The sequence below is a fragment of the Dermacentor andersoni genome, chromosome 1 (assembly GCF_023375885.2).
Source record: "Dermacentor andersoni chromosome 1, qqDerAnde1_hic_scaffold, whole genome shotgun sequence".
Classification (NCBI taxonomy): Eukaryota; Metazoa; Arthropoda; class Arachnida; order Ixodida; family Ixodidae; genus Dermacentor; species Dermacentor andersoni.
In genome coordinates this window covers 341,302,316-341,320,228 of record NC_092814.1, presented here as the reverse complement: position 1 = coordinate 341,320,228, position 17,913 = coordinate 341,302,316, and the positions used below count along the sequence as shown (strand labels likewise).

At 45.6% G+C, this 17,913-nt stretch overlaps 1 protein-coding gene across 8 annotated transcripts in view; it reads left to right on the top strand.

Annotated features, from left to right (window-relative positions):
- The window catches only part of LOC126516537 (MIF4G domain-containing protein A-like), a 98,590-nt gene that overhangs the window by 27,899 nt on the left and 52,778 nt on the right, over window positions 1–17,913 (top strand). For 7 of the 8 annotated variants that reach the window (XM_055063956.2, XM_055063954.2, XM_055063955.2 and 4 more), the window contains 3 exons: window positions 1,154–1,306; window positions 6,264–6,366; window positions 13,716–13,909. In XM_055063956.2, coding sequence (XP_054919931.1) covers window positions 1,205–1,306; window positions 6,264–6,366; window positions 13,716–13,909 — 399 coding nt within the window. In that variant the 5' untranslated portion in view covers window positions 1,154–1,204. Of the gene's footprint in view, window positions 1–1,153; window positions 1,307–6,263; window positions 6,367–7,338; window positions 7,507–13,715; window positions 13,910–17,913 lie in introns of those variants that run through there. The other variant, XM_055063957.2, reaches the window with a different exon arrangement.

The following is a 17,913-nucleotide window of genomic DNA, read 5'->3' as shown; positions in this document are numbered from 1 at the left end:
ATTCATTGCACATCATGTTGTGGTTCACCACACGAATGCCTTGTTATGTGCTTTCTAGAATCATTTCCACAGTTTATGATATTGTAGCGTTCTTTCTCATGTTTTCCATGTATTGGAGGGTAAAGTCAGTAGCATTGAGTGGTAAATGAGCGGTGGCCGTTTTTTGCCCTTGGTAAATAAATGCAAACTACAGAAGGTTTGACCAATGTTTACCAGATTTTGCGAAAGTCTGATCTGTCATGGGATGATGCCTCATGGTATCATAGATGGCTTTGCCACTTGTATCTTCATTTTGCATTGTGTTCTTATGCACTAGGCCTCTGATGTTGGGAAAAGAGCCCTCGTAGACCTGCTTTGTTCAAGGAATGTACAGTTCACCAACTTCACCAGCAGTACATATGGATGTGTGCACAGGTCCTGGAAATAGTATGGACTCTTCAGTGCCGTCTGATACATCGGAGCTGTGCACACCGTGCTGCCACATCATACATAGCAGATGCACGTCCTGTAGAGGTAGTGTCCAGCTTATCAGAGAGAAGAAAGCTCTAGTTTCTGCTCGCACATTTGAGCAATTAGCCCTCCACATACTGCTGTTTCCATTGATGACGGGTATATTGCTTGGACATCACAGGCAGGACTACGAGAATATGTTTATAAAGTGAAACTTTCTTCAACTTCAACTTTGCATCTGTCTGCTGTCTTGCATGGTACTGTATACATCTTGAAGGTGAGAGGTGGAGGTGGTGTGTATGCTCTCTTACACAACACACAGTATGGAGTTGGTTAAGTAATGTCATAGTAATGGTGTATATGTATATAGATGGTGCTATATAGCAGTAGCTGTGGTGAATGTGGGCTATGTATATCCACTTACCTGAATCTGAGGGCCATGGACGTGTGGCTAGGACACTCAGAAATGTGGCTTGGTGTATGTGGCAGTATTTCTGTGCAACCCGGCCCTCTGTGGGTTGTGCAGCCTATGTGCTCATTGCCAGTGCTTTGCATTCAATTTATTCCCACAAGGCATGGGATCTGCGCACTTCTTTTTTTTTCCCCTCAGCATGCTCTCACTCGATTTCACAATGTAATCAGGGAGAGAGTGCCCTTATGTGGTCCATCTGTGAGCAGGACTTAATTATGTCTTGCCATGCAGTTGCTGTAAATCACCAGAGAGTTGACAGGACTTGGCATTGGCAGACTGACCATGGAGAACAAGTCGGTTGTTAGTCAGTCGTCTCCAAGACTCAACATGACTCATGGTTTCACGAAGAAGATCCAAGAGATGCTAATGGAACATCATCGCGAGGTGCGTAGGTGGAGAGCACGATGCCGAGTTCGATCTGCACGTTTCTCGGTATGCGTGGATATGCAGAAAACTTGGCGCATGTTGTGGAGCGGTGCACAGTCTGATCACTAATCACTAATTCCATAGTGCGGCTGAAGATAAGCCAGATATGAGGGGATTTGATAAAGGGGCACTTCAACACAGCACATTCAAAGTACAAACCAGTTGTTTCTGGTTTCATCATTATCAAATAACATTGCCTGCAAGGAGCCTTGCAGTTCTGCAGCAATTTCAATTTGGAGCCCCACTCTGGGTCAATTTGCTGCTGCTGGCTTCCTCCATAGTTTCTTTTATGAGCCATTCAAAGAGAACACAAGCTCCCGAAAGCCAATGTGGTGGTAAAAAAATGTGAAGAATAGAGTCCCTAGTCTGACATGGAAGAAGTAATTTACACATTTGCTACCGGATAACACTATTAGCTGGATTTTCAGTAATGCATGTTTTTTTTTTTTTTTTTTTTTTTTTCTTAAAGACAGTCTCATGGCCTCCTACCTAGCTGCCTGATATGACACGTCACTCCAGGTCATCATTATTTCGCTTGTTACACATTTGCAAGCCGCATAGCAGTGAGGGTATTTGCTGACGTTCACCAGCAGGTTTCACTGTGACCCTACTGTGGCAAAATGGATTAGTGAATGGTGACCAGGAAATGGCACCCACCCCATAAAGTTGGCTTTGTCCGTGTCATGCAGTGCAAACACATATGTGACATATATTATGACACTTTATTATATGTTGTGACACTGTATGTATGACACTGCATATTGTGATATGTTATGACTAGAGGCCGGATGTTTAGATGCTAAAAGTTGCTGTTTTAGGTGCCTGTAACAGGCACTAAAGCTGCTTTTTAAGGCCTATATTGGCGCCACTAACTGTCCTTTATGCATGTATAGGCTCAATTAATAAAAACTTCCGCTGTGCATCTGAGGATAAATTATGATTATCCAAGAAACCCATCTCACTAAACCCTGCTTTTATGAAATTCATATTATTTTCTGAATTAAACGGAATGAGGCAGGTTGCATAGGTTACAAGATTTATCTGAAATACAGTGAAACAAGCTCCCTAAAGCCAATGTGGAGGTTAAAAAATTTACACAATAGAATGCAGGGGAAAGCTGTGAAAAGCACCATCCCAAGATATTGGGGTTCCTTGTTGGGCCTTTTTTCACTGAGTAGTAGCTTGTTTAGAGAAAAGAAAGGCTCAACATCCACTGAAGTTAGGTGCACATCCTTGTACTTGGGACTTCTGCTTCGGAACATTTGAGGATCCAGTGCCTTTTAAAACTGCAGAATGTTGGCTTGTCAGAATCTCTGACAGTTCTTTCAGTACCAAATAACCTGGATTTTTGTCCAGCACAGATTGCAGTTTTGAACTAATTCTGTCAGCAACAGATTCATTGGGTACGGTGGTGAACTGTTCCTAAATGTCCAAAATTAGCCCCACACTCAGGGTCAAAGTCGCACTTAAAAGCTGTTTGTGCAGTGCAAATGTACAGGACGTGAAGGAACACAAATCTCTGCACAGCACCCATCTACATCATTTGTGTTCCTTCATGCACTGTATGTTTTTGCTGCACAAACTCTATATTTAAGAGCAGTGTATAAACTAGCCTGTGAATTAATTCTTTTGGGATTGAGTTGTGCCCGAGCATTCAAGTTTCTAGATGATGTCCTCTCAAAATGTGAAGTGAGCGCACAAGTAGGCTAAGCCGTCTTCAACTATATCATTGTGTAGAGCAGTTTGAACGCCACTCACAGCAGTGCTCTATAGTCTGCTGCAAAGCTAATAACAACCTCTACAACAGCAAAGTGTTTCTGTTTGCACTGTACGTCAGACTCTGGAGTTTTGCAAGACGCGTAGCGCCACCTGCCAGTGCGAAGAGGCAGTAATTGAGTAGTGCAAAGCCTGACTCCCTTGCTAAGTTGACTTTGCAGCTAGCGACTGCGAAACAGTGATTTAACTAGATTTTGGTCCATATTACGAGTGTTTTGTGCATTTAACACCCAGACAGAGAGCTATGAATGTCTACGCTAGTTGGACGCGCCGCCGAACTGTCATAAAGCGCTTGCTGGCTCACTCTTCAGACTGATGGCGGAAACGGCGGCAACGGCGATAGCTTTGTGCGCTACGAAGAAATGCCGCAATCGACGCTACTGTTGTGTTGTAAATTGCCATGAACGTGAAGGACGGAATAACAACGTTCAGTTTTACCAATTTCCATCGCGACCATATGAAGGGGAAAGGCGAGAGCGCTGGATACGGGCCGTTCAACCTGTTGGGCAATCGGATTACTTGCATTCCCTACAACACAGCGGCTCGCATGAGAAAGTGCGACAATTTTGTTCTTCTGTAATTGTGTTGCGTAGCCCTGACTGAGGACCATGGTAACCAAGCGAAAACTCGAGAATCTGCAGCAGCCACTTCCTTGGTAACAAAAAAAACAACGTTGCGAACCATCCTGCTTATGTGCCATCGATATCTCCACCTTTTAACAGACATCCGCCTCCGCTTGACTCAACAAGTGGAACGGAGAGATTTGGCAGGTCAGCTTAAGCAAACATTTTGGTTCATTTATTAATTCAAAATCCTGTTCTAGAGCATCGTTGTATCGCGAGCTCATTTCTACTTTCGGTATTTTGTATGTCCTGCGCTGATACAACAAGCACGCTTTGCAGTGTGCTGAGCCTGCTCGACTGCGTTTTTCAAATGTGAGCAATGAAGTTGCTGTAGGAGCACTGGACGAGTAATTGCGAAATAACGCACGTGTGTAAAAAAAAAAGTCGCGTTTATTTACATTTATTTGTGCGCGCTTGTTGCTCGAAGCGTCTGCGCGAAAACTTCAAATTAAGGTACTGAGCGATGCTGTAGCTCCTGCGAGAAAGAAAGATGCAGCACATAGGCACTGTAGGAAGCTTATTTTCGTTATGATTGCACACTGTTTGCTGCCTTGGAAAACGTTTTCTGTTTGCTGCCCTGGAAAAGGTTATGAAAGGATTTACTCTCTGTAAATAATTGCGAGACAAAACATTACGATAATATACATAAAAATATAGGAGATATTTAAGTCTTGTGTTCAGGACATATTCAATATGCACCAATTTGATATGCTTATATTTTTATGCCGATATGCCTATAGACAAACCTGATGCTCTCTGTACTTGCGAGTTGCAGCACGCCGAAATAACACTTGAGACTTTATTTTATATTGTACACGTACTTCGCCCTGCTGAGCTTCCTTTCCGAAGCGTGGATGGGCGGAAGAAGCTTTCCAGGTCCTAGATTTTGAGGAAACCGTGCCTCAACACAAACGAAAGAGAAGGGTCCATTGTGGCCTATCCACCTTTGCTTGCGGACGGCTTTCCTTGCACTACTCAGTTAGCGCCAAGGCTGCGATGGGGGCGCTGGTGACGGGTTTTTCCGCAGCGCCGCCTGGGCAGAGTCTGAGGTCTTCAGACTCTGCCTTAGCTGCCTTCTTAGCTGCCTTCTTAGCTTCTTAGCTGCCTTCAGCTAAGTTCCTTAGCAGGTTAAAAAAAATTAAATTATGGGGTTTAACATGCCAAAACCACTTTCTGATTATGAGGCATGCTGTAGAGGAGGACTCCGGAAATTTCGACCACCTGGGGTTCTTTAACGTGCACCTAAATCTAAGTACACGGGTGTTTTCGCATTTCACCCCCATCAAAATGCGGCCGCCGTGGCCGGGATTCGATCGTGCGACCTCGTGCTCAGCAGCCCAACACCATAGCCACTGAGCAACCACGGCGGGTCCCTAGCAGGTTATAACCTTATAAACAAGATTATAAGCTGGGACAAAACATGGAAAAATGTATTTTTAGGCCCTAAAAATTCAACATCAGCACAAATTATAAATAGGCATACTATACACAGGCACTGCAAAAGTGCTACTAAAATGTTTCTAGGCCCATATAGTTCAGGCTTATATGTCAAATGGTCACAATAAGGACGTAAGGAAAAAATAGGCATCTTGCGTAATGTTCAGGTCTCCAGTCTCCATGAGGTCTCCATGACCCTGAAGTAGGGCCTGTGTCTTTAAGGGGCTTCACCACTCCAAGCTGAAGGTGCGCATTATACGTAGAAGTAGGCAATCTGCTGCATTAAAATGCAAAATTTTGTTATCTCTTTGAAGGACTTGAATGAGGTATGAGTGGAACATTGTCTGGAGAAAGGGGAAAGAAAATTATTTTTACAGGTTTATCGATGGAGGACAGTCTGAACAAAACTGTTTGTTTCATTTCATGTTTCCGAGCTGTCCTGTAGGACAGCATGATGGCATTTTCCAGAGCCTCCCCAGCTTTGTTTACAGCTCCCAAACAACGTGGCATGGTGGTTTAGTGGCTATAGCGTTGCACTACTACGCACAAGGTCATGGTTTTCATGTCTCGGTGGCTACGTTTTTTAAGGATGTACTTCAATTTAGGTGCACTTTAAAGAGCCCACAACATTCCTAATTTGATATGTCTGTGATACATACCTGCGTACTTTCCAGAATTTTTCGTAAAAGGTTACGAATTCAGGCTTGTTGTATGTTTTTACGAACATTTCATCGAGTTTTACCAAAAGAAATAATTCTGTTTGCAACAAAGTTTCACCTCCTCAATTCCTAATTATGGCTGGATGGTGGAAGGACACCAGAGGGGTAGCTGCTTTGGACAAGTTAACTCAGACAGGTTCCATTGTCCGCACTGGCAGGAACAGATGTTGCTGGGCTAGTTGGCTCATATCTATTATGGTGTTATATGGAATGCAAAACAAAGTGAAGTAAGACCAGAACAGATACACTCTGGCTAATATGGGTGGGAGAATGTGTTTGATGTAGCTTGCTTTCCTGCATTAAATTTTGACCTTGTGTGATTTATGCATGTCAACTGTATGTTGTGTTTGTACCATGCAGCTTGCACTAAAAAATGGTGCGACAACATCTGCAAGGCGTTCATCCCGGCCCGGTGGTTCTCAGAATTTGACGAAGCCAACCTGGGAATTGTACAGGCCATCCGGTGAGTCAGTAACCCCATCTATCACGTGGTTTCCCTGCTGCTAGGCGTCAGCTTTCACGATGAGAGGTAGTAGATCCTCTCACATGCATGTGGGCATGTAGGTGTGTGGTTCCATAGGAAAAATTTCCATATAAATCTTTTATCGGAATACCGTGTTAACTTGGGCTGGTTGGTACATGTCTGAAGAAAATGAGTAACAGTGCTGGACAACGGGACATGATTGAAACAGATGAAGCACTGACTTTCTACCAATATTTTATTGCACACACAGCAATATATGCAGGGGCTTGAATAGGCAGGAGGGAGAGGAGAACATATAATAGGAATACATTGTCAGAAAGATAGTGACGATGGATAATGTGAAATCAACACAACCAAATGGTTGCCATCATCCTCGTGCAGGATACGCAAGTTCCTTTGTGAGGAGCAATACCGAAGGCACACTCATGCACAAAGTGCCTTTCTTGTCGATGCAAAAGGCCTCATATATCTCATGTGCACGCTCATCACCACAGTTTCTTAGTATTTCGCATTTGTCAAACAATGCACGATAACCACACCGGGAGCTATACACAGCTAGGTGGCTGCCAACACACCCCTTAATTAAATTTGAATGTTCTCTGCGGAGGCAGTCATTAATACAATGGCCAATTTGGCCAATGTGGCAATGACCACACAAGAGGGGAGGATCTCATATACTACATTGTGGCAGCAGTCAACAGGCTTTTTTGTGTTTTTTATTACATGTGTGGGACCCCTTGTCTTCCTTATCCACTTTTGGGCATATACTGGAAAACTCTTGTTTTTTTTTCTGAGAAAACAATTCTAATGCCTGCTTTATGCGCTACCCATCTGTATGATGAGACATTTGGTGCAAATAGGGAATGACCACGGTTCTTGCATGCAAACTTTTCTCTTTTTGATTGCTGCGTTTTTCATGCCTTGGCTGTTTTTAGTCTGCTAAAAGACATTCGGCAATGGTGGACAGTAAATTGCCTGGGCAGCCTGCTATTCGCATTCTGAGCACCTGGGAATTAAAACTGCTGTGCATTGTGTGAAGGCACGACCTCGACAAGGCAGCCCCTAAAGAAGATTTGGCAATTGCACACTTCACAAGTTTCGAATGCGCCGAGCTATAAGGTAGGAGGTTCTTCTTGGATTGGGGGGCACACTGCCAGCACACATAGTCAGATAAAAACAGTTCAAGGTCAAGGGACCTAAGTTTTTTGTTATTATTGGGAAATTCAGTAGTTCTAGTTCATGCAGGAACGAAACACACCAGCAATTTGTCCAGCACTAAGCTGAGTGTCACTGGTGTTAGATTCGTAAAAAACTAAAAAGTCGTCCACAAATCTGAACACTTTTACAGCACTTGTTTGTTACAGGCATTCCATGAGGCATCTGTCATAACTAGCTAAAACAATGTCACTAAGAAACTGGAGAAGACACAAACCTATGCACACACTGTCTTTTTGAATAAAAAAATTACCATTGTACTTTATGAAAGTGGAACGTAAATAAGAATGAAGAATTTCTGAAAAGTTCCTAATGCTGAATAGCTCATGCACAGAAAATAAAATTGTAGCGAAGAAGACTGGTGCGCCCTATGGACGCACTATCATCATCGGCCCGCCAACGAAGAAGGGCTCGCGCTCTCGGTGTCTGACGCTCGACTGAGACGGTCGCATTTCTGAGTGCTCAATAAACCGCATTACAACGTTGGTGGCGCTGTGCTGGGTAGTACTTCCCCAACCACCCTGGAACTACGTAACCGGACACTGCCGGCCATCATCCCTGACGACGCCATCCAAACAACACCTCTGGCATCGCCAACATTGATTTGTCCTGGCTCAGTGCGTCAACGCAATCCTCCCATCTTCAGCGGTTCCAACGAATACAACGTAGAATATTGGCTCTCGATATATGAGCGGGTGAGGGCCCACAATAAATGGGACGATGCTGCGAAGCTCAGTTACGTGAACTTCTATCTCACGGGTGTCGCTAGCATGTGGTACCACAACCACGAATCCGACCTCAGCATCTGGCCAGATTTCAAGGCGCGCATTACGCAAGTCTTCGGTCGCCCTGAGGTGCTGAAGCTCCGTGCCGAAGAGCGCTTGTGCAGCCATTCCCAGCAACCCGGTGAAAACTTCACCAAGTGTATAGAAGAGGTTGTGGACCTTTGCAAGCGCGTCGATCCATCGATGACTGAGTCTGACAAGATCTGTCACGTAATAAAGGGCATCGAAGACGACGCATTCCAAATGCTCCTCTCGAAAAGCCCGCGGACCGTGGTCGAAGTCGCTGAACTTTGTCAAAGCTACGACGAACTCAGGAGGCAACGTCTACTCACTCGATGTTCTTCGATCCCCGATACTTCCATTGCAAGTTTAGCCGCTGTGACTAACAACAACCATCTGCTCGGCGAAATCAAGGAATTTATATGCTCTGAAGTCGCCCGCCAGCTATCCCTACTCACCACCGTCCCAGGGCCTACGCTGTCCTTGGCTTCTACATTGCTTCAGATGCTCCAGGAACAAGTGTCCGAAGCTATTCATTCCCCTCGTGCAGCGCCGCCATTGCCTGTATCTCCAAGCTACACCAAGGTTGCAGCACGACCACCCCCATTGACTTTTTCAGCACCACCGTTTGCTGCACCGGGACGTCCAATCCCTCCAGTGTACACCACCAAATCACCAGCTAGCACAGGACCCTGGTGTACACCCGACAATCGCCCAATGTGCTTCTTCTGTGGAATCCCTGGTCACGTGGCACAGCACCGTCGCCGTCGCTTATGGCTTCAAGGTAATGACCAACCTGTCGACTCCTACGTTTTGCCAGCTTCGTCCTTCTCGCCACCAAATGACTCTCACTTGACGCCTACGAGCAACGTCACTCCTTCTGCCCGTGATTGTCACTCGCCATCCCCTCGTCGCCACTCGCTTTCCCCCGTGCAGCGGCGTCCGGCCCCATCGGAGCAGGAAAACTAGCTACCACAGTTCAAGAGGCGAGAACTGCATTCCAGTTGAACCACACAAGGCCTTGCTCTCTTCCGACGAACGTAATCGAAGTATCTGTAGAAGGAGTCGTCACACTGGCATTAGTCGACACAGGCGCTGCCGTTTCAGTAGTTACAGAACAACTTTGCCGCAAGCTTCGAAAAGTAATGATGCCCTTATCTGCGTTGTCACTCCGGACAGCAAGTTCCCGGTGCATTACCCCTGTTGCCGCATGTACCGTCCACATCGTCATTCAAGGATACACGTATACAGTCGAGTTCATCGTCCTCTCATCCTGTTCATACGACGTCATCTTGGCGTGGGACTTCCTTTCCTATCATCAGGCCATCATTGATTGTTCTCGCGCCGAAGTTGAATTTTCTCCGCTTCCCGATACCCGTTTACATGACCTTGACGATTTTGGTGACAAACTGGCCGTTATGGAAGACACCACGATCCCTCCGCACTCTTCTGTGATTGCGAATGCCTGCTCTACTTTCGCCCCTAACACTACTGCCCTGTTTGTCCCATCGGACATTTTTGTTCGCCGACGATGTTCCCTTCCCTTCACTGTCCTAACTGTTAGCGGTGACTGCATGCGACTGCTCGTTTCCAATGCTAAGGCCACGCCCCTTGTCTTACGTCGTGACGAGTGCCTTGGACGTCTTCAGCCTGCCGACTCAGTAACCATCTTTGATGCACCTCTTGACAACACCTGTTCAGACGTGAACTCGACTTATAGCTTACCTTGATCCCAGTTTATGCAAGATGTCTTCCATAACTCAGTAGATGCCCTCCTGCGCCCTACGCAGCGTTTGCAGCTTCTCAGCCTTCTACGGAAATACCAATCTACGTTCAACTGTCAACAAGCTCCACTAGGCCGCACATCGACTGTACGTCACGAGATCGACACTGGCACCCATGCACCGCTGCGCCAGAGGCCTTATCGTGTCTCACCCGCGGAGCGCCGTGTTATTGAAAACCAAGTAAGCGAAATGCTTGAGTGTTGAGTGGTTCAACCCTCTAATAGTCCCTAGGCGTCACCTGTAGTCCTGGTTAAGAAAAAAGATGGCTCAATTCGATTTTGCATCGACTACCGCCATTTCACTAAGATAACTCGCAAGGACATCTACCCTATACTGCGCATCAACGATGCTCTGGATTCTTTGCAAGGCACAGAGTATTTTTCTTCGCTCGATTTACACTCAGGCTATTGGCAAGTGCCTATGAATCCTGCCGATCGCCTGAAGACAGCCTTCGTGACCCCAGACAGCCTATATGAATTCAACGTTATGCAGTTTGGGCTTTGCAACGCCCCTGCTACATTTGAACGAATGATGGACAATCTCCTTCGAGGGCTAAAATGGAAAACATGCCTATGTTACCTGGACGATGTTGTCGTCTTTTCTCCAGATTTTCCCACACATCTGTACCGTCTCGAACAAGTCCTGCAGTGCGTCACCAAGGCAGGCCTCCAGCTCAACTTGAAGAAACGTCACTTTGGAGCCAAGCAGCTTGCAATACTCGGACACGTCGTATCAAAAGATGGCATACTACCTGACACTTCCAAACTTCGCGCCATCGCCGAATTCCCGAAACTCACGGCCCTGAAAGAACTTCGGAGCTTTATTAGGCTCTGCTCCTACTTTCGTAGTTTTATCCGAAATTTCGCTTCTATCATTGCTCCCTTGACTCAGCTGCTTCGCAGCGACACACGACTGTCTACTTGGACCACAGCTTGCCACGATGCTTTTGAAGCAATGCGGCGTTTGCTCACTTTGCCTCCGGTACTGTGGCATTTCGACCCCACGGCCCTCACGGAAGTCCATATCGACGCCAGCGGCATAGGACTTGGTGCCCTGCTTGCACAGCGAAAAAGTGGGCATGATGAATACGTAGTAGCCTACGCAAGCCGAACACTAATGAAAGCGGAATCCAACTACTCCGTCACCGAAAAGGAGTGCCTGGCTATCATCTGGGCCCTTGGAAAATTCCGACCCTACCTGTACGGCCGCCCCTTCGATGTCGTTACAGATCACCATGCTCTATGTTGGTAATCGACTTTAAAAGATCCGTCTGGCCGCCTTGCGCGATGGGCTCTACGGTTACAAGACTTGGACATACGCATCATTTACCGGTCTGGCCGTAAACACACCGATGCGAATGCCCTCTCTTGGTCGCCCATACCAATTGACATGACTTGCATTTCAGTCGTCGAATCGGCGTTTTCGTCGCCTGTGCACGTCAACATGCCTGTGGAGCAGCGCAAAGATCCCCGGATTGTGGCACTTATGGATTGCATTTCTGACACTTCAACAACATGTCCTTCATGCGCTATCTGCCGCCAAGCTTCTCATTTGCGTTGTGGGATGGTGTTCTCTATCGTCGAAATTACGCTTCCGATGGCCGCAAATGGTTATTAGTCGTCCCCCGCCACATGCGTACAGATGCGTGCTCTGCTCTATATTCAGACCCGCAATGCGCCCATGCCGACCTCTTCAAGACTTACGCCAGGCACCGCTCCCGCTTTTATTGGCGTGGCATGTATACTTTTGTGCGAAGGTACATTCGCTCGTGCACAGCGTGCCAACGACGCAAGCTTCCTGCCCCTCGTCCTTCTAGTTCTTTGCAGCCCATTCCTTGTCTGTCCCGACCATCCGACCTGACCTGCTATGCAGAAACTGCGGCACTCCAAACAGCGACAGCCTACGACATTGCGTCCTTCCTCCTGCATCACTTCATACTGCATCATGGGGCACCATGAGAACTTCTGAGTGACCGAGGGCGTGCGTTTCTTTCCGAACTTCTTAACGCCCTTCTGACTGCGTGCCATATCGTCCATCGCACCACTACAACTTATCATCCACAAACGAACGGCAAAACAGAACGGTTCAATCGTACTTTGCGCAACATGCTATTCATGTACATTACATTGGATCATACCAACGGGGACCTTATTTTGCCATATGTTACGTACGCCTATAACACCGCTTCACAGGCCACAACAGTATTTTCGTCATTCTTTCTCGTATATGGCCGTGAACCTACCTGTACGCTCGACACCGTTCTCCCCTACCGGCCTGACCCATCAGAGGGCACGCCTCTGTCTGAAGCCTCCAAGTATGCCGAGGAATGCCGTCAGCTGGCCTGTTCGTTCATGGCGGAAGACCAGAGTCTCCAAAAATTTTGTCGCGATGATGACCAACCTCCCTGCACCTACCAGCCAGACTCGCTAGTCTGGCTGTGGATACCTTCAAGCACCCCTGGTCTATCCTCTAAACTCCTTGCTCAATACCGCGGTCCCTACCGCGTCGTACAACAGACGAAGCCAGTCAACTACGTCGTCGAGCCGCAAACGCCATCGGCGTCGCAGGCGCGAGAGCACTCCAGAGGCTTAAACCCTATTACGACCCCCTTGTCCTCACTTCTCCTTGAGTCACCAGGATGGCTCCTTCTTCTCCAGGGGGCAGTTGTAGCGAAGAAGACTGGCACGCCCTATAGACGCACTATCATCATCGGCCCGCCGACGAAGAGGGGCTCGCTCTCTCGGTGTCTGATGCTTGACTGACACGGTCGCATTTCTGAGTGCTCAATAAACCGCGTTACAAAGTAATTATGTGTCTGACAGTAAGATCGAACCTTAGTTTCCAGGCACAACAGTTTGATGCTCTAATCATTAGGCCACAGTCACACGCACACTTAGCTCGTGCCAACACAAAACTGTTTTTTGAGATGATTGGCACGTATGTGCCACGCCAGTTCACATTAGGCCAAGGATGCAGTAGTGAAATAGGCCAATACTAGTAGTCAACCTTACCACCGTTTTTTGCATCTTAATTGCTTCTCTTTGCACTCACCTTTCCTCACCAGTCTATAGTGCCCAGTTTGCGTTGGCCTCCGCAGTCTGGTTTAGGTCAACCCATCGCCGCATGCACATCATGAGCTGAGGCATGCTGGGATAGACATAGACTGGTGGCAATCACCGAATATTGGCAACAGGCAGAATCGTCAACATACATGTTGTACCAAGTTGATCCCTGCATTAAAACTCTGTTTTTGAGTTACTACAGAGTCTTCCTGTTTTTGAGTTACTACAGAGTCTTCCCTTGATACACATATATATTATATCACTTTCGTCCTTTTAGTGGAGATCACTGCATTAACATCTCTAAGTGTGCATTTGCATAGCCTTCCTTTTCTTCTTTTTCACAGTAGTAGTTGTAAAAGCTAGGCTGCATGCTCCTTATTGTGTGTTGACTAGTGCCAAGAAATCAAATTTGCAAAATTCAAAAACAACTTTTAGCCATAACAAGGAGTCTTTCATTGTTCTTGTTTGCTGTTGCTTTCCAGCGATGCTGCACCAGCAAAATGAGAATGTCGGGACGTCGGATACCGACCACATCCAGTGCCATCCCTTCAACGCCACAACCAGCAACAGCCCACTGGTGTATCCAAAGCCAAGACTGGTTGATTCTGAGAGACTCAACACTTCAACCGACTGTAGTCCAGTGGCACATGCAAAGCCAAGACAAGACTGTTCTGTGGTTAGTTGCACAGTTCCTGCAATTTACGAAACGTAGATATTGCCTCTTTCCATCTAGATGTCGAAACCTATCTTAATACATTTTTATTGCATTTTCTGCACTATGAGTGTGGCTTATTAGGATTGTGTTATTTTGCTTGTTTGTGTCTGCGTGTTCATTTTCTTTTTTTTAGCCCCTTCAATAATTATGACTCATCTCTGACAGCATGCATGCCAACACATTCACTAGATGATGCAGAAAGGCTGTGTGTGCTGATCAAATGAAAAGTGTTTTGTTTTATTCATTGTTCCCATTGCTCTTGCTATAAAGCTGTCACCCTTGGATGCTCGCATTGTTTTGTCCAAAGTATGAGAAATGATGCAGAAGCATGCAGGTTTCAAGGCTGACTGCAACGAAATTTTGAATCTTGTAAAAAGCCGGGTTTAAGGTTAGTGTAGATATAGTGCAGCCTCTGTAGAATATTTTACATTTCAAATACGAGTGGACACTTTATGAAAAGCTTGCAAAAATAGATGTCTTTGATATAGAAAATGGAGAAGAAGAAAAACACTGCCGTTACTGCTGGCTAGCTCTACATGGTCGATGCAGAACCCAGGACATTGAGAACTAGCACGGCTCCTTAACATCACCTTCGAGATTTCATGGCATTTTTTGCTCGCTGAACATCTCGGAGCTGATGGGCTGAAATTTGCATATTTGCTAACCACAGGATGCACAAGTACTCTGCTTAGGTGTCATTGAAAGGTTGTTACTGAGGGAATTAGATGAATACCAGCCCTGCAGATTTTACAAGATTGCCTCAATAATATATAACTAGCGCTCACTTATGGCCAGTTTAGTGAAATTGAAATTGCCTTGCCATTGACCTTTATAGAATCCTTTGGACAGTGAGCACGAAGTGGTGTTCAAGTGTTATGAAATATTTTAAAATTCAGCACCAGTATTTCAATGAACTTGAAACTTGCGGCAGCATGCACGAGCTGTAGACTTACTGTGGACCGAAGTGTACCACATAATAATTTCAACTAGGGATAGCTTCAAAAGCACTATATTCTTTAAGTGAATGCTCTCTTTGGTTCACACACAGCATGCATTACTACATGGATTTGTGGTAGAGGATGAAGCATGAAGAATGAAGCGACCAACTTATGTGAGAGTATGCAGCATTTTGTTTGTGTAGCCGACTGTTCTAAAGTGTTTATTTACAGATATTTAAGGACGTGTGTTTTTAAAGAAAGGACCATACTATCTGCTCGTGCTGGAAATCGTCGAACTTCATCACAGTGCTGAGTTAAGTGGCCACGTGATCACCTTTCAATGGGTGCCTAGCCATTGTGGTGTTTTTGGCAATGAACTCGCTGACAGTGAGGCAAGATCGGCCTCCTCTTCCTCTGATGAAGTACGGATTGCCTACTCGCGACCTGACACCAACTCCATGATCAAGGCACTCATGCAGGACCTTACAAAGGCTTACAAAGCCCACTATGACAACATTCACAGACGTCTACCTATGATTGACCCAGACGGTAAATTCTGTTTGCCCCCAAAGCTTACACGGAGCAAAACATCATTGCTACACAGGATTCAGCTCGGCGTTGCTTTCACCCGTCGCTACACACACCTCATCGGCCAATCAAACAGCCCTGATTGTGAACACTGCCAGATGCCCGAAATACTGCAACACGTACTGTGCGACTGCCCAGCATATATGCTGGAGCAAAGGACGTTACACAGTTTCCTAGCCAGTGTTGGCAGACAACTACTGTCGGAGGAAGCTATCCTCAGCCCATGGCCTGACACTGCAATTTCAATGCGTGCAACAAAAGTATTGTTGAAGTTTCTGCAGGACACCAAGCTCGACGAGCGGCTCTAGCGAGACAACTGTCTCATGTACATAAGCACTCACCACTTCTCTTATCATCATCATCCATCCCAATACTTTCACTCCCCTTCTCTCTTCCCCAGTGCAGAGTAGCAGACTAGAGCGCACTAGCTCAGGTCGACCTCTCTGTCTTTCCTGTCAATAAATTCTATTCATTCATAAGGAAGTGTGGCCTTTGTATTGTAACCCATGGTTTTACAGCTATGAAATTTGCTCTTCTTGGTGGACTTCTGGCATAGCTCAAGAGGGAGAAATGTTCATTTACAGAAAGGCACACGAAGAGGTTTGCCTGGGCTGTTGCTTGCTTAGGGTTGGTAATATCGATGAATGATTAATCGATTAAACGTATCCCGCCAAACAATTGATCTTCATTGATGTGCACCTTTCATTTAATCAGCCTAATCGATTATACCTGTTCGATTAATCGTTTTCGAGAGTTTGACAGGAGTGGTGCTAAAATTTTGCAGTCATGCTGGAATGACGGAGCATGAGCAGCGACTGTGCAGCTGTGGTGGAGAGGTTGTCGTCTGTTTGTATGAGTGATGCCAAGCCGAGTGCTTCCCCTCTTTTCCCCCACACCGCACACGCAACCACGGCGCGCCCGAAGCCAGCGGCTTTAAATGCCCTCGCAATTCAAGGCATAATATAGCGACCCAGTTGTTGATTGTCGTGCCACTTCCAGTCCACTGAAGATGTGGCACAGCATGCACGCCAGTTTGGAGCTTGTATTTTGACATGGTGATGGAGCTCACGTCGATTCCAGCAAATCTGTAGCTTCCAAGCATCTATTGTCGCATTTTCGTTGTGTGGCCATTCAAAGAAAGTGTCAGTTTCACCAAACATCCCATCTAATTGACACTTCTTCGCTCTGTATAAAAGAGCATGTGGTTTAAAATCCTAAATGAGTAATTTTCTTTTCCCCTGTGCATATTGCAATTTCTTGCATCTTTCAGTTGTATACTTCACCTTTCACTTTTGCCATGTTTATTATTTTTTGTTTAACTGTACTGTACAGGGATTCACTAGTACCATGTATGTAATTTAATTCTGAACTAAGTGCCATTTTATAATATATATTGTTTATATAGTGCAAACTGTATTTAGTCTTTAACAACTTAAAGACTGTACTTTATCAAACATTTACGAACATGTGTTCAAATGGCAAACATCTCTATTAATCAATTAATAAATGAAAAATATTTCATCGAAAACAATTAATCGATTAAAGGCTAAAATGATGACTGATTAATTGTGAATTGAATAAAAAAATTAATCGACCATCACTAAGCTCGGTCTGGTCTGCTACTGTGCGCAGGGGACAAGGGACGGGAAGGAAAAGAAATTATGAATAATAATAATGAGGAGGTGTGTGTGTGTGTGTGTGTGTGTGTGTGTGTGTGTGTGTGTGTGTGTGTGTGTGCACGTGCGTGCGTGCGTGTACATACACACAAGTCCAATACGTTGTGACCACTCTCCATGCATCTAGCCCAGTGGCTTTCGGAAAGGCTACAGCTGCTCCTGTAACAACGGCTGCACTGTTAGTGTGAGGCCAAGCACATAAACTCATCAGTGAGCTGTCTTTTCTCAATATGTGTGATGAAAGAAACCAGTTTCTGGGCCATTACCAGCATAGCTCAACATATGTCCATCACTACCCAGATAGCCAGATACATACATCCATTAGATGTGCATACTATGGTACACCTTGGACCTTGGACAGTACATCCATTAGATATCCAGATTTATCCAGAAAACATTGTATGGATGTACTATGGATTATCGCAAATGCATCCAGAACATGTAAGTGGTACGTTGTGGGGACGTCAGGGCTGGATATATGCAACAATAGACATCCACAACATCCTGTAGATATATTGATTACATCTAATAGATATTCACGACATCCAATAGATATTTATTATATCTAATGGATATCCATATTAACCATACTTACATCCACAGGACATCCATTGTATTATGGCTGTATCTGCAACATCTAATATATATCCACTGGATGTGCCTTGTACTCTTTTTGGCTGTTTCTTTTATTCGTCATGCATGCATCCTCTGGGCCTCTTCAATTTGTTGTCTCAGACTGCCCCAGACTGCTTGAGATGCTACT